Source organism: Pseudophryne corroboree, chromosome 6, assembly GCF_028390025.1.
Source record: "Pseudophryne corroboree isolate aPseCor3 chromosome 6, aPseCor3.hap2, whole genome shotgun sequence".
Lineage (NCBI taxonomy): Eukaryota > Metazoa > Chordata > Amphibia > Anura > Myobatrachidae > Pseudophryne > Pseudophryne corroboree.
This window is the reverse complement of record NC_086449.1, coordinates 76,648,184-76,671,121: the sequence shown is the minus strand read 5'-3', so window position 1 is coordinate 76,671,121 and position 22,938 is coordinate 76,648,184. Positions and strand designations below refer to the sequence as shown.

Here is a 22,938-nt window from a genome sequence, read left to right as displayed (position 1 = left end):
CTGTATATGCAGCACTCCCTTAACAAAAGTCTGGACTTCAGGGACTGAAGCCAATTTTTTCTGGAAGAAAATCGACAGGGCCGAAATTTGAACCTTAATAGATCCCAATTTGAGACCCATAGACAATCCTGATTGCAGGAAATGTAGGAATCGACCCAGTTGAAATTCCTCCGTCGGAGCACTCCGATCCTCGCACCACGCAACATATTTTCGCCAAATGCGGTGATAATGTTGCACGGTTACTTCCTTCCTTGCTTTAATCAAAGTAGGAATGACTTCTTCCGGCATGCCTTTTTCCTTTAGGATCCGGCGTTCAACCGCCATGCCGTCAAACGCAGCCGCGGTAAGTCTTGAAACAGACAGGGACCCTGCTGAAGCAAGTCCCTCCTTAGAGGTAGAGGCCACGGATCTTCCGTGATCATCTCTTGAAGTTCCGGGTACCAAGTCCTTCTTGGCCAATCCGGAACCACTAGTATCGTTCTTACGCCTCTTTGCCGTATAATTCTCAATATTTTTGGTATGAGAGGCAGAGGAGGAAACACATACACCGACTGGTACACCCAAGGCGTTACCAGCGCGTCCACAGCTATTGCCTGCGGATCTCTTGACCTGGCGCAATACCTGTCCAGTTTTTTGTTGAGGCGAGACGCCATCATGTCCACCATTGGTCTTTCCCAACGGGTTACCAGCATGTGGAAGACTTCTGGATGAAGTCCCCACTCTCCCGGGTGAAGGTCGTGTCTGCTGAGGAAGTCTGCTTCCCAGTTGTCCACTCCCGGGATGAACACTGCTGACAGTGCTATCACATGATTCTCTGCCCAGCGAAGAATCCTTGCAGCTTCTGCCATTGCACTCCTGCTTCTTGTGCCGCCCTGTCTGTTCACATGGGCGACTGCCGTGATGTTGTCCGACTGGATCAACACCGGTTTTCCCTGAAGCAGAGGTTCTGCCTGGCTTAGAGCATTGTAGATTGCTCTTAGTTCCAGAATGTTTATGTGAAGAGACGTTTCCAGGCTCGTCCACACTCCCTGGAAGTTTCTTCCTTGTGTGACTGCTCCCCAGCCTCTCAGGCTGGCGTCCGTGGTCACCAGGATCCAATCCTGTATGCCGAATCTGCGGCCCTCCAATAGATGAGCACTCTGCAACCACCACAGAAGAGATACCCTTGTCCTTGGAGACAGGGTTATCCGCTGGTGCATCTGAAGATGCGACCCTGACCATTTGTCCAACAGATCCCTCTGGAAAATTCTTGCGTGGAATCTGCCGAATGGAATTGCTTCGTAAGAAGCCACCATTTTTCCCAGGACTCTTGTGCATTGATGTACAGACACCTTTCCTGGTTTTAGGAGGTTCCTGACAAGTTCGGATAACTCCTTGGCTTTTTCCTCCGGGAGAAAAACCTTTTTCTGAACCGTGTCCAGAATCATCCCTAGGAACAGCAGACGAGTTGTTGGCATTAACTGGGATTTTGGAATATTCAGAATCCACCCGTGCTGTTTTAGCACTTCTTGAGACAGTGCTAATCCCATCTCTAGCTGTTCTCTGGACCTTGCCCTTATTAGGAGATCGTCCAAGTATGGGATAATTAATACGCCTTTTCTTCGAAGAAGAATCATCATCTCGGCCATTACCTTTGTAAAGACCCGAGGTGCCGTGGACAATCCGAACGGCAGCGTCTGAAACTGATAGTGACAGTTTTGTACGACGAACCTGAGGTACCCCTGGTGTGAGGGGTAAATTGGAACGTGGAGGTACGCATCCTTGATGTCCAAGGATACCATAAAGTCCCCTTCTTCCAGGTTCGCCATCACTGCTCTGAGTGACTCCATCTTGAACTTCTTTATGTACAGGTTCAAGGACTTCAGATTTAGAATAGGTCTTACCGAGCCATCCGGCTTCGGTACCACAAATAGAGTGGAATAATACCCCTTTCCTTGTTGTAGAAGAGGTACTTTGACTATCACCTGCTGAGAGTACAGCTTGTGAATGGCTTCCAAGACCGTCTCCCTTTCGGAGGGGGACGTTGGTAAAACAGACTTCAGGAAACGGCGAGGTGGATCTGTCTCTAGTTCCAACCTGTATCCCTGAGATATTATCTGCAGGATCCAGGGATCTACCTGCGAGTGAGCCCACTGCGCGCTGAAATTCTTGAGACGACCGCCCACCGCCCCCGAGTCCGCTTGAGAAGCCCCAGCGTCATGCTGAGGCTTTTGTAGAAGCGGGGGAGGGCTTCTGTTCCTGGGAAGGAGCTGCCTGTTGCTGTCTCTTCCCCCTTCCTCTGCCTCGTGGCAGATATGAATATCCCTTTGCTCTCTTGTTTTTAAAGGAACGAAAGGGCTGCGGTTGAAAAGTCGGTGTCTTTTTCTGTTGGGGAGTAACCTGAGGTAAAAAAGTGGATTTCCCGGCTGTAGCCGTGGCCACCAAATCTGATAGACCGACTCCAAATAACTCCTCCCCTTTATACGGCAAAACTTCCATATGCCGTTTTGAGTCCGCATCGCCTGACCACTGTCGCGTCCATAAACTTCTTCTGGCCGAAATGGACATAGCACTTACCCGTGATGCCAGTGTGCAGACATCCCTCTGTGCATCACGCATATAAAGAAATGCATCCTTTATTTGCTCTAAAGACAGTAAAACATTGTCCCTATCCAGGGTATCAATATTTTCAATCAGGGACTCTGACCAAGCTACCCCAGCACTGCACATCCAGGCTGTCGCTATAGCTGGTCGTAGTATAACACCTGTATGTGTGTATATACTTTTTTGGATATTTTCCATCCTCCTATCTGCTGGATCTTTAAGTGCGGCCGTCTCAGGAGAGGGTAACGCCACTTGTTTAGATAAGCGTGTGAGCGCCTTGTCCACCCTAGGAGGTGTTTCCCAGCGCGCCCTAACCTCTGGCGGGAAAGGGTATAAAGCCAATAACTTCTTTGAAATTAGCATCTTTTTATCGGGGGCAACCCACGCTTCATCACACACCTCATTTAGTTCTTCTGATTCAGGAAAAACTATAGGTAGTTTTTTCACACCCCACATAATACCCTGTTTAGTGGTACCTGTAGTATCAGCTAAATGTAACGCCTCCTTCAGTGCCAAAATCATATAACGTGTGGCCCTACTGGAAAATACGGTTGATTCGTCACCGTCGCCACTGGAATCAGTGCCTGTGTCTGGGTCTGTGTCGACCGACTGAGGCAAAGGGCGTTTTACAGCCCCTGACGGTGTTTGAGGCGCCTGGACAGGCACTAATTGATTGTCCGGCCGTCTCATGTCGTCAAACGACTGCTTTAGCGTGTTGACACTATCCCGTAATTCCATAAATAAAGGCATCAATTCTGGTGTCGACCCCCTAGGAGGTGACATCCCCATATTTGGCAATTGCTCCGCCTCCACACCAATATCGTCCTCATACATGTCGACACACACGTACCGACACACAGCAGACACACAGGGAATGCTCTTAACGAAGACAGGACCCCACTAGCCCTTTGGGGAGACAGAGGGAGAGTTTGCCAGCACACACCCAAGCGCTATATATATGACAGGGATAGCCTTATAATAAGTGCTCCCTGTATAGCTGCTTTTATAATATAATTTTTTTTTGCCACTATTTTGCCCCCCCTCTCTTGTTTTACCCTGTTTCTGTAGTGCAGTGCAGGGGAGAGACCTGGGAGCCGTCCTGACCAGCGGAGCTGTGTAAGGAAAATGGCGCTGTGTGCTGAGGAGATAGGCCCCGCCCCTTTTTCGGCGGGCTCGTCTCCCGCTCTTTAATGGATTCTGGCAGGGGTTAAATATCTCCATATAGCCCCCGGAGGCTATATGTGAGGTATTTTTTAGCCAAATAGGTTTTCATTTGCCTCCCAGGGCGCTCCCCTCCCAGCGCCCTGCACCCTCAGTGACTGCCGTGTGAAGTGTGCTGAGAGGAAAATGGCGCACAGCTGCAGTGCTGTGCGCTACCTTTAGAAGACTGAGGAGTCTTCTGCCGCCGATTCTGGACCTCTTCTTGTTTCAGCATCTGCAAGGGGGCCGGCGGCGAGGCTCCGGTGACCATCCAGGCTGTACCTGTGATCGTCCCTCTGGAGCTGATGTCCAGTAGCCAAGAAGCCAATCCATCCTGCACGCAGGCGAGTTCACTTCTTCTCCCCTAAGTCCCTCGTTGCAGTGATCCTGTTGCCAGCAGGACTCACTGTAAAATAAAAAACCTAAGCTAAACTTTTCTAAGCAGCTCTTTAGGAGAGCCACCTAGATTGCACCCTTCTCGGCCGGGCACAAAAATCTAACTGAGGCTTGGAGGAGGGTCATAGGGGGAGGAGCCAGTGCACACCACCTGATCGGAAAGCTTTACTTTTTGTGCCCTGTCTCCTGCGGAGCCGCTATTCCCCATGGTCCTTTCAGGAACCCCAGCATCCACTAGGACGATAGAGAAATTGCGCAGAAGGTGTCATTCTAGGTAAAGCATTTATAGATCGAACAGTCCAACAAGAAATCTCACCTGCAAGTATTCTGACACTGCGCGCCGCTGTTATACTCGTCAGTGGTGTCGCAGCAATCTGGGGACAGAATAGAGTGAAAGCTCTGCAGGACAGTATTTTATTTATTATTATTGCAGTGGTTAAGACGTGTAGTAAGAGGAAGGATTGGGGTTGTGTTTAGAGGCAGGATGGAGAATAACCCATCTAGAGGGTAGGTCCTCAGGTTTGGAGATGCACTCACACTTTGCTCCTCTGAGGAAAGCCCATTTCTCACTCACCACAAATGCCATCGTTGACCCGTGATGCTGGGATGTACTGAGGCTTGTATCCGGCGTTGGTGCAGTGGAATCTTCCATTTGAGCACGCAGCTGTGCCTGATTAGGGGAGAGTGGGAATAAGTCCCAGAGAAGTGCCATCTTATAGCATGCGCCCTCTGCAGGTCACACTAACCAAATCACAGCCAAACACAGTGGATCTTACCAGGTTCATCTGTTCCATCGGCACAATCACAGTAGTCATCGTTTACACGGTCATAGGGGATCGTCTGGGACCCATCCAGACAGGTGAAAGGCTTGGCCTCATCATAGAAACTGCGATCTGTGTGATCATTAGAGGAAGATGCATCAGTGAGAGACGATAGAGACACAGAGCAACATACATTATAAGAAAAAAGAAGAAGAAAGTGAACGATTATGTGCAAGCGTCATATAACGCATATAACAGGTAACCTAGTGGAAAATGCCTGGATACAGTATGCCCTGTGTCATGGGTTTTAAACATGCGGCCCTCCAGCTGTTGTGGATCTACAAATTCCAGCATGTCCTGCTAAAGTCTTAGAATGAATGCGGAAGAGCATGCTGGGATGTGTAGTTCCACAACAGCTGGAGGGCTGCATGTTGGATACCACTGCCCTGACTCGGTAACTTAGTTTTCAGGACTCAGTCAAAACTAAGAGCCAACAGGACCCTCCATGGAGCCAGGGATGATAGAACCAAAACGCTCAGATGACAGATCCCGGCAGCAAATTGTGAAGCTGCACTGGCTATCTGATTGCTGGTATTTGAGGCTCATGCAGCAGCCACAAGCCAGTGTACAGCTCACCGGGGGCAGGCCAGATAACACTAGAGAAGGGGGACACGGCTCACCGGGGGCAGGCCAGGTAACACTAGAGGAGGGGGACACGGCTCACCTGGGGCAGGCCAGGTAACACTAGAGGAGGGGGACACGGCTCACCTGGGGCAGGCCAGGTAACACTAGAGGAGGGGGACACTGCTCACCTGGGGCAGGCCAAGTAACACTAGAGGAGGGGGACACTGCTCACCTGGGGCAGGCCAAGTAACACTAGAGGAGGGGGACACGGCTCACCTGGGGCAGGCCAGGTAACACTAGAAGAGGTGGACACGGCTCACCTGGGGCAGGCCAGGTAACACTAGAGGAGGGGGACACGGCTCACCTGGGGCAGGCCAGGTAACACTAGAGGAGGGGGACACGGCTCACCTGGGGCAGGCCAGGTAACACTAGAGGAGGGGGACACGGCTCACCTGGGGCAGGCCAGGTAACACTAGAGGAGGGGGACACGGCTCACCTGGGGCAGGCCAGGTAACACTAGAGGAGGGGGACACGGCTCACCTGGGGCAGGCCAGGTAACACTAGAGGAGGGGGACACGGCTCACCTGGGGCAGGCCAGGTAACACTAGAGGAGGGGGACACGGCTCACCTGGGGCAGGCCAGGTAACACTAGAGGAGGGGGACACGGCTCACCTGGGGCAGGCCAGGTAACACGAGAGGAGGGGGACACGGCTCACCTGGGGCAGGCCAGGTAACACTAGAAGAGGTGGACACGGCTCACCTGGGGCAGGCCAGGTAACACTAGAGGAGGGGGACACGGCTCACCTGGGGCAGGCCAGGTAACACTAGAGGAGGGGGACACGGCTCACCTGGGGCAGGCCAGGTAACACTAGAGGAGGGGGACACTGCTCACCTAGGGCAGGCCAGGTAACACTAGAGGAGGGGGACACTGCTCACCTAGGGCAGGCCAGGTAACACTAGAGGAGGGGGACACTGCTCACCTGGGGCAGGCCAGGTAACACTAGAGGAGGGGGACACTGCTCACCTGGGGCAGGCCAGGTAACACTAGAGGAGGGGGACACTGCTCACCTGGGGCAGGCCAGGTAACACTAGAGGAGGGGGACACTGCTCACCTGGGGCAGACCAGGTAACACTAGAGGAGGGGGACACGGCTCACCTGGGGCAGGCCAGGTAACACTAGAGGAGGGGGACACTGCTCACCTGGGGCAGGCCAGATAACACTAGAGGAGGGGGACACTGCTCACCGAGGGCAGTACAGATAACACTAGAGGAGAGGGACACAGCTCATGGGGGGGGGGGGGGGGGGGGGGGCAGTACAGATAACATTAGAAGAGGGGACACAGCTCACTGGGGGCAGTACAAATAATACTAGAGAAGGGGACACAGCTCTAGCAGAAGGCAGTACAGATAACACTAGAGGAGGGGACACAGCTCACTGGGGGCAGTACAAATAATACTAGAGAAGGGGACACAGCTCTAGCAGAAGGCAGTACAGATAGCGCTAGAGGGGGACACAGCTTGAGGCATAGGGGTAAGGGGTGGACCAGATGCCGGGAAGGGTGTGGGTGTATAGTGTGGCTAGTAAGAGGTGCACAGCATAAAGAGGTTCAAGCCAGATGCTGGGGAGGCTGCAGGTCTAGAAGGTGTGGAAGCGGATGAGACATAGGGGGTCATTCAGAGTTGATCGATCGTTGCCGATTTTCGCAACGGAGCGATTAAGGCTAAAATGCGCATAGTACGCAGTGCGCATGCGCTAAGTATTTTAACACAAAACTTAGTAGATTTACTCACGTCCGAACGAAGAATTTTCATGGTTGTAGTGATCGGAGTGTGATTGACAGGAAGTGGGTGTTTCTGGGCGGAAAGTGGCCGTTTTCTGGGAGTGTGCGGAAAAACGCAGGTGTGTCAGGGAAAAATGCGGGAGTGTCTGGAGAAACGCGGGAGTGGCTGGCCGAACGCTGGGCGTGTTTGTGACGTCAAACTAGGAACGAAACGGACTGAGCTGATCGCAATCTGTGAGTAGGTCTGGAGCTACTCAGAAACTGCTAAGAATTTTCTATTCGCAATTCTGCTAATCTTTCGTTCGCTATTCTGCTAAGCTAAGATACACTCCCAGAGGGCGGCGGCTTAGCGTGTGCAATGCTGCTAAAAGCAGCTAGCGAGCGAACAACTCGGAATGATGACCCCCCCCCCCCATGGTACAGATCATGGTGGAGGCAGGTCAGATAGGGAAGCACAGCATTCATGGGAGGGCGGGTTGTAGACAAGATGACATGGAGTCAGTAAAAAATAAGAATTTACTCACCGGTAATTCTATTTCTCGTAGTCCATAGTGGATGCTGGGACACCGTAAGGACCATGGGGAATAGCGGCTCCGCAGGAAACTGGGCACAACTAAAAGAAAGCTTTAGACTATCTGGTGTGCACTGGCTCCTCCCTCTATGACCCTCCTCCAGACTTCAGTTAGGATACTGTGCCCGGAAGAGCGGACACAAGAAGGAAGGATTTTGAATCCCGGGTAAGACTCATACCAGCCACACCAATCACACCGTATAACTCGTGATACAATACCCAGTTAACAGTATGATAACAACTGAGCCTCTCAACAGATGGCTCAACAATAACCCTTTAGTTAGGCAATAACTATATACAAGTATTGCAGACAATCCGCACTTGGGATGGGCGCCCAGCATCCACTACGGACTACGAGAAATAGAATTACCGGTGAGTAAATTCTTATTTTCTCTAACGTCCTAAGTGGATGCTGGGACACCGTAAGGACCATGGGGATTATACCAAAGCTCCCAAAGGGCGGGAGATTGCGGATGACTCTGCAGCACCGAATGGGCAAACTCTAGGTCCTCCTCAGCCAGGGTGTCAAACCTGTAGAATTTAGCAAACGTGTTTGACCCCGACCAAGTAGCTGCTCGGCAAAGCTGTAGAGCAGAGACCCCTCGGGCAGCCGCCCAAGAAGAGCCCACCTTCGTCGTGGAATGGGCTTTCACTGATTTAGGATGCGGCAGTCCAGCCGCAGAATGTGCAAGCTGAATCGTACTACAGATTCAGCGAGCAATAGTCTGCTTTGAAGCAGGTGCACCCAACTTGTTGGGCGCATACAGGATAAACAGCGAGTCAGTCTTTCTGACTCCCGCTGTCCTGGAAACATAAATTTTCAGGGCCCTGACTACATCCAACAACTTGGAAGCCTCCAAGTCATTAGTAGCCGCAGACACCACGATAGGTTGGTTCAGATGAAAGGCTGATACCACCTTAGGGAGAAATTGGGGACGAGTCCTCAATTCTGCCCTATCCATATGGAAAATCAGATAAGGGCTTTTACATGACAAAGCCGCCAATTCTGATACACGCCTGGCCGAAGCCAAGGCCAACAACATGACCACTTTCCACGTGAGATATTTCCATTCCACGGTTTTCAGTGGCTCAAACCAATGTGACTTTAGGAAATCCAACACCACGTTGAGATCCCAAGGTGCCACTGGAGGCACAAAAGGGGGCTGGATATGCTGCACTCCCTTAACAAAAGTTTGAACTTCAGGTAGAGAAGCCAGTTCTCTCTGGAAGAAAATCGATAGAGCCGAAATCTGGACCTTAATGGAACCCAATTTTAGGCCCATAGTCACCCCTGACTGTAGGAAGTGCAGGAAACGGCCCAGCTGAAATTCCTCCGTTGGGGCCTTCCTGGCCTCACACCACGCAACATATTTTCGCCATATGCGGTGATAATGGTTTGCGGTTACTTCTTTCCTAGCTTTAATCAGCGTAGGAATGCCTTCCTCCGGAATGCCCTTTTCCTTCAGGATCCGGCGTTCAACCGCCATGCCGTCAAACGCAGCCGCGGTAAGTCTTGGAACAGACAGGGCCCCTGCTGCAGCAGGTCCTGTCTGAGCGGCAGAGGCCATGGGTCCTCTGACATCATTTCTTGAAGTTCCGGGTACCAAGCTCTTCTTGGCCAATCCGGAACAATGAGTATAGTTCTTACTCCTCTTCTCCTTATTATCCTCAGTACCTTTGGTATGAGAGGAAGAGGAGGGAACACATAAACCGACCGGTACACCCACGGTGTCACTAGAGCGTCCACAGCTATCGCCTGCGGGTCTCTTGACCTGGCGCAATATCTTTCTAGCTTTTTGTTTAGGCGGGACGCCATCATGTCCACCTGTGGCCTTTCCCAACGGTTTACAATCAGTTGGAAGACTTCTGGATGAAGACCCCACTCTCCCGGGTGGAGGTCGTGCCTGCTGAGGAAGTCTGCTTCCCAGTTGTCCACTCCCGGAATGAACACTACTGACAGTGCTAACACGTGATTTTCCGCCCATCGGAGAATCCTTGTGGCTTCTGCCATCGCCGTCCTGCTTCTCGTGCCGCCCTGTCTGTTTACATGGGAGACTGCCGTGATGTTGTCTGACTGGATCAGTACCGGCTGATTTTGAAGCAGGGGTTTTGCTTGACTTAGGGCATTGTAAATGGCCATCAGTTCCAGAATATTTATGTGTAGGGAAGTCTCCTGACTTGACCATAGTCCTTGGAAGTTTCTTCCCTGTGTGACTGCCCCACAGCCCCGAAGGCTGGCATCCGTGGTCACCAGGACCCAGTCCTGTATGCCGAATCTTCGGCCCTCTTGAAGATGAGCACTTTGCAGCCACCACAACAAAGACACCCTGGTCCTTGGAGACAGGGTTATCAGACGATGCATCTGAAGATGCGATCCTAACCACTTGTCCAACAGGTCCCACTGAAAGGTTCTCGCATGGAACCTGCCGAATGGAATTGCTTCGTAGGAAGCTACCATCTTTCCCAAGATCCGCGTGCAGTGATGCACCGACACCTGTCTTGGTTTTAGGAGGCCTCTGACTAGAGATGACAGCTCCTTGGCCTTCTCCTCCGGGAGAAACTTTTTTCTGTTCTGTGTCCAGAACCATCCCCAGGAACAGTAGACGTGTCGTAGGGACCAGCTGTGACTTTGGAATATTTAGAATCCAGCCGTGCTGTTGTAGCACCTCCCAAAATAGTGCTACCCCGACCAACAACTGCTCCCTGGACCTCGCCTTTATCAGGAGATCGTCCAAGTACGGGATAATTAAAACTCCCTTCTTCCGAAGGAGTATCATCATTTCGGCCATTACCTTGGTAAATACCCTCGGAGCCGTGGATAGACCAAACGGCAAAGTCTGGAATTGGTAATGACAATCCTGTACCACAAATCTGAGGTACTCCTGGTGAGGATGGTAAATGGGGACATGCAGGTAAGCATCCTTGATGTCCAGTGATACCATGTAATCCCCCTCGTCCAGGCTTGCAATAACCGCCCTGAGCGATTCCATCTTGAACTTGAATTTTTTTATATATGTGTTCAAGAATTTCAAATTTAAAATGGGTCTCACCGAACCGTCCGGTTTCGGTACCACAAACATTGTGGAATAGTAACCCCGTCCTTGTTGAAGTAGGGGTACCTTTACTATCACCTGCTGGGAATACAGCTTGTGAATTGCCTCTAACACTGCCTCCCTGTCCGAGGGAGTTGTTGTCAAGGCAGATTTGAGGAAACGGCGGGGGGGGGAGACGTCTCGAATTCCAGCTTGTACCCCTGAGATACTACTTGAAAGATCAAGGGATCCACCCGTGAGCGAGCCCACTGATAGCTGAAATTTTTGAGACGGGCCCCCACCGTACCTGGCTCCGCCTGTGGAGCCCCAGCGTCATGCTGTGGACTTAGAGGAAGCGGGGGAGGACTTTTGCTCCTGGGAACTGGCTGTATGCTGCAGCTTTTTCCCTCTACCTCTGGGCAGAAAGGACGCACCTTTAACCCGCTTGCCCTTATTGGGCCGAAAGGACTGTACCGGATAATACGGTGCTTTCTTTGGCTGTGAGGGAACATGGGGTAAAAATGTAGACTTCCCAGCTGTTGCTGTGGAAACGAGGTCCGAGAGACCATCCCCGAACAACTCCTCACCCTTATAAGGCAAAACTTCCATGTGCCTTTTAGAATCTGCATCTCCAGTCCACTGCCGAGTCCATAACCCTCTCCTGGCAGAAATGGACATTGCATTTATTTTGGATGCCAGCCGGCAAATATCCCTCTGTGCATCCCTCATGTATAAGAGTGCGTCTTTAATATGCTCTACGGTTAGCAATATAGTGTCCCTGTCTAGGGTATCAATATTTTCCGACAGGGAATCTGACCACGCAGCTGCAGCACTGCACATCCATGCTGACGCAATAGCTGGTCTCAGTATAACACCTCTGTGTGTATATATAGACTTCGGGATAGCCTCCTGCTTTCTATCAGCAGATTCCTTCAGGGCGGCCGTATCCGGAGACGGTAGTGCCACCTTCTTTGACAAGCGTGTGAGCGCTTTATCCACCCTAGGGGATGTTTCCCAACGTGACCTATGCTCTGGCGGGAAAGGGTACGCCATTAGTAACCTCTTAGAAATTACCATTTTCTTATCGGGGGAAGCCCACGCTTCTTCACACACTTCATTTAATTCCTCAGATGGAGGAAAAACAACTGGTAGTTTTTTCTCTCCAAACATAATACCCTTTTTTGTGGTACCTGGGGTAACATCAGAAATGTGCAACACATTTTTCATTGCCTCAATCATGTAATGTGTGGCCCTATTGGAAGTTACATTTGTCTCATCGTCGTCGACACTGGAGTCAGTATCCGTGTCGACATCTGTGTCTGCCATTTGAGGTAGCGGGCGTTTTAGAGCCCCTGATGGCTTTTGAGACGCCTGGGCAGGCACAGGCTGAGAAGCCGGCTGTCCCATATTTGGTATGTCGTCAAACCTTTTATGCAAGGAGTCGACACTGTCGCGTAATTCCTTCCACAGAACCATCCACTCAGGTGTCGACCCCGCAGGGGGTGACATCACATTTATCGGCATTTGCTCCGCCTCCTCATCAAACATGTCGACACAGCCGTACCGACACACCGCAAACACACAGGGAATGCTCTGACAGAGGACAGGACCCCACAAAGCCCTTTGGGGAGACAGAGAGAGAGTATGCCAGCACACACCAGAGCGCTATATAACACAGGGATCCCACTATAATGAGTGTTTTTCCCTTATAGCTGCTTCTATTATATATATACTGCGCCTAAATTTAGTGCCCCCCCTCTCTTTTTTACCCTTATGTAGCTTGTCACAATGCAGGGGAGAGCCAGGGAGCGTCCTTCCAGCGGAGCTGTGAGGGAAAAATGGTGCCAGTGTGCTGAGGGAGATAGCCCCGCCCCTTTTCCGGCTGACTTCTCCCGCTTTTTCTGGAATTCTGGCAGGGGTATTTTTACACCTATATAGCCTTCCTGACTATATATGGTGTAGATTTGCCAGCCAAGGTGTCTTATATTGCCCTCAGGGCGCCCCCCCCCCCCCCCCCCCCCTCCCCAGCGCCCTGCACCCATCAGTGACCGGAGTGTGAGGTGTGCATGAGGAGCAATGGCGCACAGCTGCAGTGCTGTGCGCTACCTTGTTGAAGACAGAAGTCTTCTGCCGCCGATTTTCCGGAACACTTCTTGCTTCTGGCTCTGTAAGGGGGCCGGCGGCGCGGCTCCGGGAACGAACACCAAGGTCGGGTCCTGCGGTCGATCCCTCTGGAGCTAATGGTGTCCAGTAGCCTAAGAAGCCCAAACTACCACCAGTTAGGTAGGTTCGCTTCTTCTCCCCTTAGTCCCTCGCTGCAGTGAGTCTGTTGCCAGCAGATCTCACTGTAAAATAAAAAACCTAAAATATACTTTCTTTCTAGGAGCTCAGGAGAGCCCCTAGTGTGCATCCAGCTCAGCCGGGCACAAGATTCTAACTGAAGTCTGGAGGAGGGTCATAGTGGGAGGAGCCAGTGCACACCAGCTTTCTTTTAGTTGTGCCCAGTCTCCTGCAGAGCCGCTATTCCCCATGGTCCTTACGGTGTCCCAGCATCCACTTAGGACGTTAGAGAAAACAGGGCAAGCCAGGACCCTGCCAGGGAGAGTCCTGGCCCACAGGGGTAGATGGCAGCAGGGAGTGTGTATCACACATGGTGATGGGGAGATACAGGGTGACACATAGACCAGCACAGGGAGCCAGGCTGCGGGTCTGACTAGGGGTGAGGGTAATGGAGGTAGCTGGGTATAATAATGACGGAGAGGCAGTGCCCGGCAGGGGCGCCCTCGCACACAAGGGTGTTTGCCAGGGAGCCAGGCTGCGGGTGTGACTGGGGGTGAGTGTAATGGCAGTAACCGGGTGTAATAATGACAGTGAGGGGATGGGGCACTTACTGGACAGGGAGACCCCTCGGGGCCTCTTCACCTCCACAGCTCGGCAGCACAGCGACCCCAATAAGGCTCCCGCCACCAGCAGCATCAGCGCTCGCAGCATTCTCAGCCAATACCCGGATCTCCGCCCGCAGCCTATCTTACACTTCCAGCGGCAGCAAAGACTAAGCAGCAGCGCCTGCTTCCGTCGACGTCACGTCCGCCCGCCATCTTACGTGTGGCCTTATGTCAACGCCGACAGTGGTTTTTTTTTTTTTGTGGTTGGCGTGACCCTCTCCTAGCGTCCGCTAAAATTAGGTTACCGGTTAGATCATGTGTATATTACATATGTTAGTTCTGTACTCGGCTGCCTGTCATACAGAGAACCGGGATACGTCACCGGGTGTCCAACATGGCCGTCAAACCTGGCGGGGGATGAATGAGGCCTGGCTGGAGGAGCAAGATGGCGGCTTCCTCTTCACAGGGAATGGCGGCGTCCCGCTAGTGCAGGAGTAGCAAGATGGCGGGCTAGTATCAGCCAATGGGAGGCGCTGCTGGTGGTCGCTAAGGAAACCGTTCCACAGCAACCAAAGTCATCAGACGCCGGGTACTGCAGCAGGGAGTAGAGGAGGTGGGTGCCCTATCTATCTATCTATCTATCTATCTATCTATCTATCTATCTATCTATCTATGTTAGAGAAGGCTTGTATCATTTATCTATTTATCTGTATCTCACTCTACGGTTGTTTCTTTTGTTTTTGTTCATTTGTTTATGTACTTTGTTAGGCGCTGTGGAACCCTTGTGGCGCCATATAAATAAAGGATTCTAATACTACTACTACTACTACTACTACTACTACTACTACTACTACTACTAATTATTATGATTATTATGCTGTGTGGACACCTAGCAGAAAATTGCAATGACTGTTTCTGAACTGTCTCTCCTTACCCCCTACTAGGGCACCATAGCAGGCACCATGATGTCTGCCGGTGTAAAACCTCCCATACATGAGCAGATCTCTGAGCTACAGAAGAAAATACAGCTCCTGGGTGAGGCCATGATATATTTTTACCCACAAATATTTAATTTAGGTACCGATCTTCACCAGCTGTGCAGTGCTGCCAAGTTTAAAGGTTAAGAACAATATTATTAATAGTAATATTATTAGAAAACATTAATCTTCATGTAAAAGACACACACCTTGTGGTCCATTGAGGGCCTGAGGGAGGTACCTTTAGTCCCAATTGTTAGGACCAGACAAAAGGCCACGCTGGATGACTTACAGCTCTGCATCTGGCTCCAAATTCATCCTGAATGAGCATCTGGAAGGGTAGCGTCTAGATTCTCTATCTGGAAGTGGTAGGCTCCAGCAGAGAGTGCTAATACCAGAGGTTTGATTGATGATTAATGAATGATGGGAATGGCGCTGGATGATGATCACTCATGGAGATGGTGCTGAACGATGATCATTCATTGGGGATGGTGCTATATGATGATCACTTATAGGGATGGTGCTGCTGAACGATGATCAGTCATGGGGTGGTGCTGAACGATGATCACTCATGGAGATGGTGCTGGACGATGATCATTCATTGGGGATGGTGCTGAATGATGATCACTTATAGGGATGGTGCTGCTGAACGATGATCATTCATTGGGGATGGTGCTGAACGATGATCACTCATAGGGATGGTGCTGCTGAGATATGATCAGTCATGGGGATGGTGCTGAACGATGATCACTCATAGGGATGGTGCTGCTGAACGATGATCAGTCATGGGAATGGTGCTGAACGATGATCATTCATGGGGATGGTGCTGAACGATGACCGCTCATGGGAATGGTGCAATGGTGCTGTACGATGCTCACTCATGGGAGTGGCGCTGAACGATGATTATTCATGGGAATGGTGCTGAACAATGACCACTCATGGGAATGGCGCTGTATGATGACGATGACCACTCGTGGGAATGGCACTGAATGATGTCTAGATAACTATTCATGGGGATGCGTGGAAATGGTGCTGAACGATAATCATCCATTGGAATGGTACTGAACCATGATCGTTATCAGCCTGACAACAGCTGAACATGGTCTGGATCATCTGGTTTGGTTTTCAAGCCACCAATCCACCCAGTTGTTGTTCAGCTAACTTTATCCTGTCCATGGAGACCACTTCCATGCATTGTGTAGTGTATGTAGGTGCTTGCATTATCCGGTAGTCACTGCTGCCCTCTTCCTGTCTGCTGCACTGGCCGTTTACGGGCAGCTGGGTGTGAGATAAGATTCCCTAGCCCAGATTTAGGGGCACTAGTGCCGGTAGCATGCTGAGCACTCCCTAGCAGCTAGCTACACTTGGACAGGGATTAATTTAAAATGGCATGACAACATTTATGCGAAGATAAGAGTTTTGCGCATGCACAGTAGAGAAGTCTCTGGGAACATAGGGGGTCATTCTGACCTGAACGCTTGCTGCAGTCCTTCGTAGCGCAGCGTTCAGGTCAGAACTGTGCATGCGCCGGCGACGGCTGTCGTTGCTTAGCGATCGCCTCTGCCTGATTAACAGGCAGAGGCGGTCGCTGGGCGGGAGGGGATGGCACAGCAGTGTTTGGTCACCTTTTTGTGGGCACGGTCCGGCCAACGCAGGCATGGCCGGACCGCGGGGTGGGGGGGGGGGTGGCGCAGCGGCTGCGTGTGACGTCACACGCAGCCGCTGCGACCCAGGGCAGCGACGAGTAACTCCCGGCCAGCCGCAGGAGCTGCGCTGGCTGGGAGTTACTCTACAAGTACAGAAGCATCGTCGCTGTGCGATGCTTTTGTACTTGTGCGGGAAGGGGGCGGCCTGACATGCAGGGCGGACTAGCCCTGTGCTGGGCGTCCCCCCACATGTCAGTGTAAGTGATCGTAGCTGTGCTAAATTTAGCACAGCTACGATCAGGTCGGAATGACCCCCATAGTGCGGGTGCCATATTCCCGGAGACCTGTGCATGCACAGTAGACTCTAGCGCAAAGCCAGAGTCTCCTGCACTGCCAGAGGGGAGGGACCTCACACAGAGCCTGCACACAGGCCCTCTACTCTCTTAAACTTTCCCTGGATGGAGTTGTACTTTAAGTTTAATAAATTGCTCTAGGCTTGCACTCATAGGTGATGCAGGGAGAAAATAAATATTGTGTGAAGGAAATCCTGTCCTGCAGAGCTTATTCCCAGTGTTTGTTCTTGTATTGAGTGTCTGCTAGTGATTGGCTGTTGTAATGTGACAGATGGCGATCACAAGGCTTACCAAGAGGGCTCCGGCGTTACAGTGCAGAAGAACTGGGAGAACATTCAGTTCTTACGTCAGGAGAACAAAAAGTTGCATCGGAAGTTGGCTGATTTGCTTGCGGTAAGCAGGTTCACGCTAGGAACTACTAAAGAGCCGATGGATTGGTGGACAGACTCTGAGGCATGGGTCTTCAACCTGCGGCCCTCCAGCTGCTGCGAAACTACACATCCCAGCATGTCCTGCCTCAGTTTTAAGATGCCTTAATGGCAAAACTGTGGCAGGGCATGCTGGGATGTGTAGTTCCACAACAGCTGGAGGGCCACAGGTGGAAGACCCACGCTGTAAGGGGTATATTTATTTCTCTGACGTCCTAGTGGATGCTGGGGACTCCGTAAGGACCATGGGGAATAGCGGCTCCGCAGGAGACTGGGCACAGCTAAGAAAGATTTAGGACTACCTGGTGTGCACTGGCTCCTCCCACTATGACCCTCCTCCAGACTTCAGTTAGAATCCTGTGCCCGGCTGAGCTGGATGCACACTAGGGGCTCTCCTGAGCTCCTAGAGAGAAAGTATATTTTAGGTTTTTTATTTTACAGTGAGATCTGCTGGCAACAGACTCACTGCAGCGAGGGACTAAGGGGAGAAGAAGCGAACCTACCTAACTGGTGGTAGCTTGGGCTTCTTAGGCTACTGGACACCATTAGCTCCAGAGGGATCGACCGCATGGAACCGGCCATTGGTGTTCGGTCCCGGAGCCGCGCCGCCGGCCCCCTTACAGAGCCAGAAGCAAGAAGAATCCGGAAAATCGGCAGCAGAAGACATCAGTCTTCACCAAGGTAGCGCACAGCACTGCAGCTGTGCGCCATTGCTCCTCATACACACTTCACACTCCGGTCACTGAGGGTGCAGGGCGCTGAGGGGGGGCGCCCTGAGAAGCAATAAATACACCTTGGCTGGCAAATATATCACAATATATAGCCCCAGAGGCTATATATGTGATAAATACCCCTGCCAGAATCCATAAAAAAGCGGGAGAAAAGTCCGCCAAAAAAGGGGCGGAGCTATCTCCCTCAGCACACTGGCGCCATTTCTCCCTCACAGCTCCGCTGGAAGGAAGCTCCCTGGCTCTCCCCTGCAGTCTACACTACAGAAAAGGGTAAAAAAGAGAGGGGGGGCACTAAATTTAGGCGCAATATACATATAGCAGCTATAAGGGGATATAATTTAGTTAATCCCTGATTTATATAGCGCTCTGGTGTGTGCTGGCATACTCTCTCTCTGTCTCTCCAAAGGGCTTTGTGGGGTCCTGTCTTCTGTCAGAGCATTCCCTGTGTGTGTGCGGTGTGTCGGTACGGCTGTGTCGACATGTTTGATGAGGAGACTTATGTGGAGGAGGAGCAGGTGCCTATAAATGTGTTGTCACCCCCAGCGGGGCAGACACCGGAGTGGATGGACTTGTGGAAGGAATTACGCGAAAGTGTCGACTCCTTACATAAAAAATTTGACGACATGCCAAATGCGGGGCAGCCGGCTTCTCAGCCCGTGCCTGCCCAGACGTCTCAAAAGTCATCAGGGGCTCTAAAACGCCCGCTACCTCAGATGGCAGACACAGATGTCGACACGGATACTGATACCAGTGTCAACGACGAAGAGACTAATGTAATGTCCAATAGGGCCACTTGTTATATGATTTAGGCAATGAAAACTGTTTTACACATTTCTGAGGTGACCCCAGGTACCACAAAAAAGGGTATTATGTTTGGGGAGAAAAAACTACCAGTAGTTTTTCCCCCTTCTGAAGAATTGAATGAAGTGTGTGAACTAGCGTGGGCTTCCCCCGATAAAAAATTGGTAATTTCAAAAAAATTACTAATGGCGTACCCTTTCCCGCCAGAGGATAGGTCACGTTGGGAAACACCCCCTAGGGTGGATAAAGCACTTACGCGCTTATCAAAAAAGGTGGCACTGCCGTCCCAGGATACGGCCGCCCTAAAGGAACCTGCTGACAGAAAGCAGGAGGCTCTCCAGAAAGCTATATATACACACACTGGTATTATACTGAGACCAGCTATTGCCTCAGCATGGATGTGCAGTGCTGCAGCTGCATGGTCAGACTCCCTGTCAGAAAACATTGACACCCTAGACAGGGACACTATATTGCTAAACGTAGAGCATATTAAAGACGCTGTCTTTTACATAAGAGATGCACAGAGGGATATTTGCCGGCTGGCATCAAAAATAAGTGCACTGTCCATTTGTGCCAGGAGAGGGTTATGGACCCGGCAGTGGACAGGTGATGCAGATTCTAAAAGGCACATGGAAGTTTTGCCTTATAAGGGTGAGGAGTTGTTCGGGGATGGTCTTTCAGACTTAGTGTCCACAGCAACAGCTGGGAAGTCAGCATTTTTGCCACATGTCCCCTCACAACCAAAGAGAGCACCGTATTATCAGGTGCAGTCCTTTCGCCCCCAAAAGAGCAGACGGGGTAGAGGCGCGTCCTTTCTGCCCAGAGGCAGAGGTAGGGGAAAAAAGCTGCAGCATACAGCCACTTCCCAGGAACAAAAGTCCTCCCCCGCTTCTTCTGCTAAGTCCGCCGCATGACGCTGGGGCTTAGCAGGCGGAGCCAGGTACGGTGGGGGGCCGTCTCAAAAACTTCAGCAATCAGTGGGCTCGCTCACAGGTAGATCCCTGGATCCTTCAAGTGGTATCTCAGGGGTACAGGCTGGAATTCGAGACATCCCCCCCTTCCCCGCCGTTTCCTTAAATCTGCCTTACCAACGACTCCTTCAGAAAGGGAGGCTGTGTTAGAGGCAATTCACAAGCTGTATTCCCAGCAGGTGATAGTCAAGGTGCCCCTACTTCAACAAGGACGGGGTTACTATTCCACAATGTTTGTGGTACCGAAACCGGACGGTTCGGTGAGACCCATTTTAAATTTGAAATCCTTGAACACATATTTAAGAAAATTCAAGTTCAAGATGGAATCGCTCAGGGCGGTTATTGCAAGCCTGGAAGAGGGAGATTACATGGTATCTCTGGACATCAAGGATGCTTACCTGCATGTCCCCATTTACCATCCTCACCAGGAGTACCTCAGATTTGTGGTACAGGATTGTCATTACCAATTCCAGACGTTGCCGTTCGGCCTGTCCACGGCACCGAGGGTATTTACCAAGGTAATGGCCGAAATGATGATACTCCTTCGGAAAAAGGGAGTTTTAATTATCCCATACTTGGACGATCTCCTGATAAGGGCGAGGTCCAGAGAGCAGTTGTTGGTTGGCGTAGCATTATCTCAGGAGGTGCTACACCAGCACGGTTGGATTCTGAATATTCCAAAGTCTCAGCTGGTTCCGGCGACACGTCTACTGTTCCTGGGGATGATTCTGGACACAGTCCAGAAAAAAGTGTTTCTCCCAGAGGAGAAAGCCAAGGATCTGTCTTCTCTAGTGAGAGGCCTCCTGAAACCAAAACAGGTGTTGGTGCATCATTGCACGCGAGTCCTGGGAAAGATGGTAGCTTCCTACGAAGCGATTCCATTCGGCAGGTTCCATGCCAGAACCTTTCAGTGGGACCTGTTGGACCAATGGTCCAGATCGCATCTTCAAATGCATCGGTTGATAACCCTGTCTCCAAGGACCAAGGTGTCTCTGCTGTGGTGGCTGCAGAGTGCTCATCTCAGAGAGGGCCGCAGATTCGGCATACAGGACAGGGTCCTGGTGACCACGGATGCCAGCCTTCGGGGCTGGGGTGCAGTCACACAGGGAAGAAACTTCCAAGGACTTTGGTCAAGTCAGGAGACTTCCCTACACATAAATGTTCTGGAACTGAAGGCCATTTACAATGCCCTAAGTCAAGCAAAGCCCCTGCTTCAAAACCAGCCGGTTCTGATCCAGTCAGACAACATCACGGCAGTCGCCCATGTAAATCGACAGGGCGGCACAAGAAGCAGGACGGCGATGGCAGAAGCCACAAGGATTCTCCGATGGGCGGAAAATCACGTGTTAGCACTGTCGGCAGTGTTCATTCCGGGAGTGGACAACTGGGAAGCAGACTTCCTCAGCAGGCACGACCTCCACCCGGGAGAGTGGGGACTTCATCCAGAAGTCTTCCAACTGATTGTAAACCGTTGGGAAAAGCCACAGGTGGACATGATGGCGTCCCGCTTAAACAAAAAGCTAGAAAAATATTGCGCCAGGTCAAGAGACCCTCAGGCGATAGCTGTGGACGCTCTAGTGACACCGTGGGTGTACCGGTCGGTTTATGTGTTCCCTCCTCTTCCTCTCATACTCAAGGTACTGAGGATAATAAAGAAAAGAGGAGTAAGAACTATTCTCATTGTTCCAGATTGGCCAAGAAGGTCTTGGTACCCGGAACTTCAAGAATTAATCTCAGAGGACCCATGGCCTCTGCCGCTCAGACAGGACCTGCTGCTGCAGGGGCCCTGTCTGTTCCAAGACTTACCGCGGCTGCGTTTGACGGCATGGCGGTTGAACACCGGATCCTAAAAGAAAAGGGTATTCCGGAGGAAGTCATTCCTACGCTTATTAAAGCTAGAAAAGATGTAACCGTACAACATTATCACCGCATATGGCGAAAATATGTTGCGTGGTGTGAGGCCAGGAAGGCCCCAACGGAGGAATTCCAGCTAGGTCGATTTCTGCACTTCCTACAGTCAGGGGTGACTATGGGCCTAAAACTGGGTTCCATTAAGGTCCAGATTTCGGCTCTGTCGATTTTCTTCCAAAAAGAACTGGCTTCACTGCCTGAAGTTCAGACATTTGTCAAGGGAGTGCTGCATATTCAGCCTCCTTTTGTGCCTCCAGTGGCACCGTGGGACCTCAACGTGGTGTTGGGTTTCCTAAAGTCACATTGGTTTGAGCCACTCAAAACCGTGGATTTAAAATATCTCACGTGGAAAGGGGTCATGCTTTTGGCCTTGGCTTCGGCAAGGCGTGGGTCAGAATTGGCGGCTTTGTCATGTAAAAGCCCCTATTTGATTTTCCATATGGATAGGGCAGAATTGAGGACTCGTCCCCAGTTTCTTCCTAAGGTGGTATCAGCTTTTCACTTGAACCAACCTATCGTGGTGCCTGCGGCTACTAGGGACTTGGAGGACTCCAAGTTACTGGTCGTAGTCAGGGCCTTGAAAATTTATGTTTCCAGGACGGCTGGAGTCAGGAAGACTGACTCGCTATTTATCCTGTATGCACCAAACAAGATGGGTGCTCCTGCTTCAAAGCAGACTATTGCTCGCTGGATTTGTAGCACAATTCAGCTTGCGCATTCTGTGGCTGGCCTGCCGCAGCCTAAATCTGTAAAAGCCCATTCCACGAGGAAAGTGGGCTCTTCTTGGGCGGCTGCCCGAGGGGTCTCAGCTTTACAACTTTGCCGAGCTGCTACTTGGTCAGGGGCAAACACGTTTGCAAAATTCTACAAATTTGATACCCTGGCTGAGGAGGACCTTGAGTTCTCTCATTCGGTGCTGCAGAGTCATCCGCACTCTCCCGCCCGTTTGGGAGCTTTGGTATAATCCCCATGGTCCTTACAGAGTCCCCAGCATCCACTAGGACGTCAGAGAAAATAAGATTTTACTCACCGGTAAATCTATTTCTCGTAGTCCGTAGTGGATGCTGGGCGCCCGTCCCAAGTGCGGACTGTCTGCAATACTTGTATATAGTTATTGTTAACTACAAGGGTTATTGTTGAGCCATCTTTTGAGAGGCTCTGTTGTGTTCATACTGTTAACTGGGTATATTATCACGAGTTATACGGTGTGATTGGTGTGGCTGGTATGAGTCTTACCCGGGATTCAAAATCCTTCCTTATTGTGTCAGCTCTTCCGGGCACAGTATC

The 22,938-nt window shown here is 51.2% G+C and overlaps 2 protein-coding genes across 4 annotated transcripts in view; one reads left to right on the top strand and one right to left on the bottom strand.

The window, feature by feature from the left end:
* PRKCSH (PRKCSH beta subunit of glucosidase II) overlaps nucleotides 1-14,025 on the bottom strand; it is a 32,277-nt gene extending 18,252 nt beyond the window's left edge. The window contains exons 1-4 of one of the 2 annotated variants that reach the window (XR_010180479.1): nucleotides 13,840-14,025; nucleotides 4,956-5,072; nucleotides 4,754-4,849; nucleotides 4,496-4,553 (exon numbers count right to left, since the gene is read on the bottom strand). Coding sequence is in view for 1 of the 2 variants with exons in the window: in XM_063931225.1 (XP_063787295.1) it covers nucleotides 4,496-4,553; nucleotides 4,754-4,849; nucleotides 4,956-5,072; nucleotides 13,840-13,939 (371 nt within the window). In the remaining variant the exon portion in view is untranslated. The remainder of the gene's footprint in view (nucleotides 1-4,495; nucleotides 4,554-4,753; nucleotides 4,850-4,955; nucleotides 5,073-13,839) is intronic. The other variant, XM_063931225.1, reaches the window with a different exon arrangement.
* Nucleotides 14,026-14,338: 313 nt separating this feature from the next.
* Nucleotides 14,339-22,938, top strand: part of ODAD3 (outer dynein arm docking complex subunit 3) — a 45,306-nt gene continuing 36,706 nt past the window's right edge. For both annotated transcript variants that reach the window (XM_063931224.1, XM_063931223.1), the window contains exons 1-3: nucleotides 14,339-14,446; nucleotides 14,778-14,868; nucleotides 17,081-17,202. In XM_063931224.1, the coding sequence (XP_063787294.1) occupies nucleotides 14,796-14,868; nucleotides 17,081-17,202 (195 nt within the window). In that variant the 5' untranslated portion in view covers nucleotides 14,339-14,446; nucleotides 14,778-14,795. The remainder of the gene's footprint in view (nucleotides 14,447-14,777; nucleotides 14,869-17,080; nucleotides 17,203-22,938) is intronic.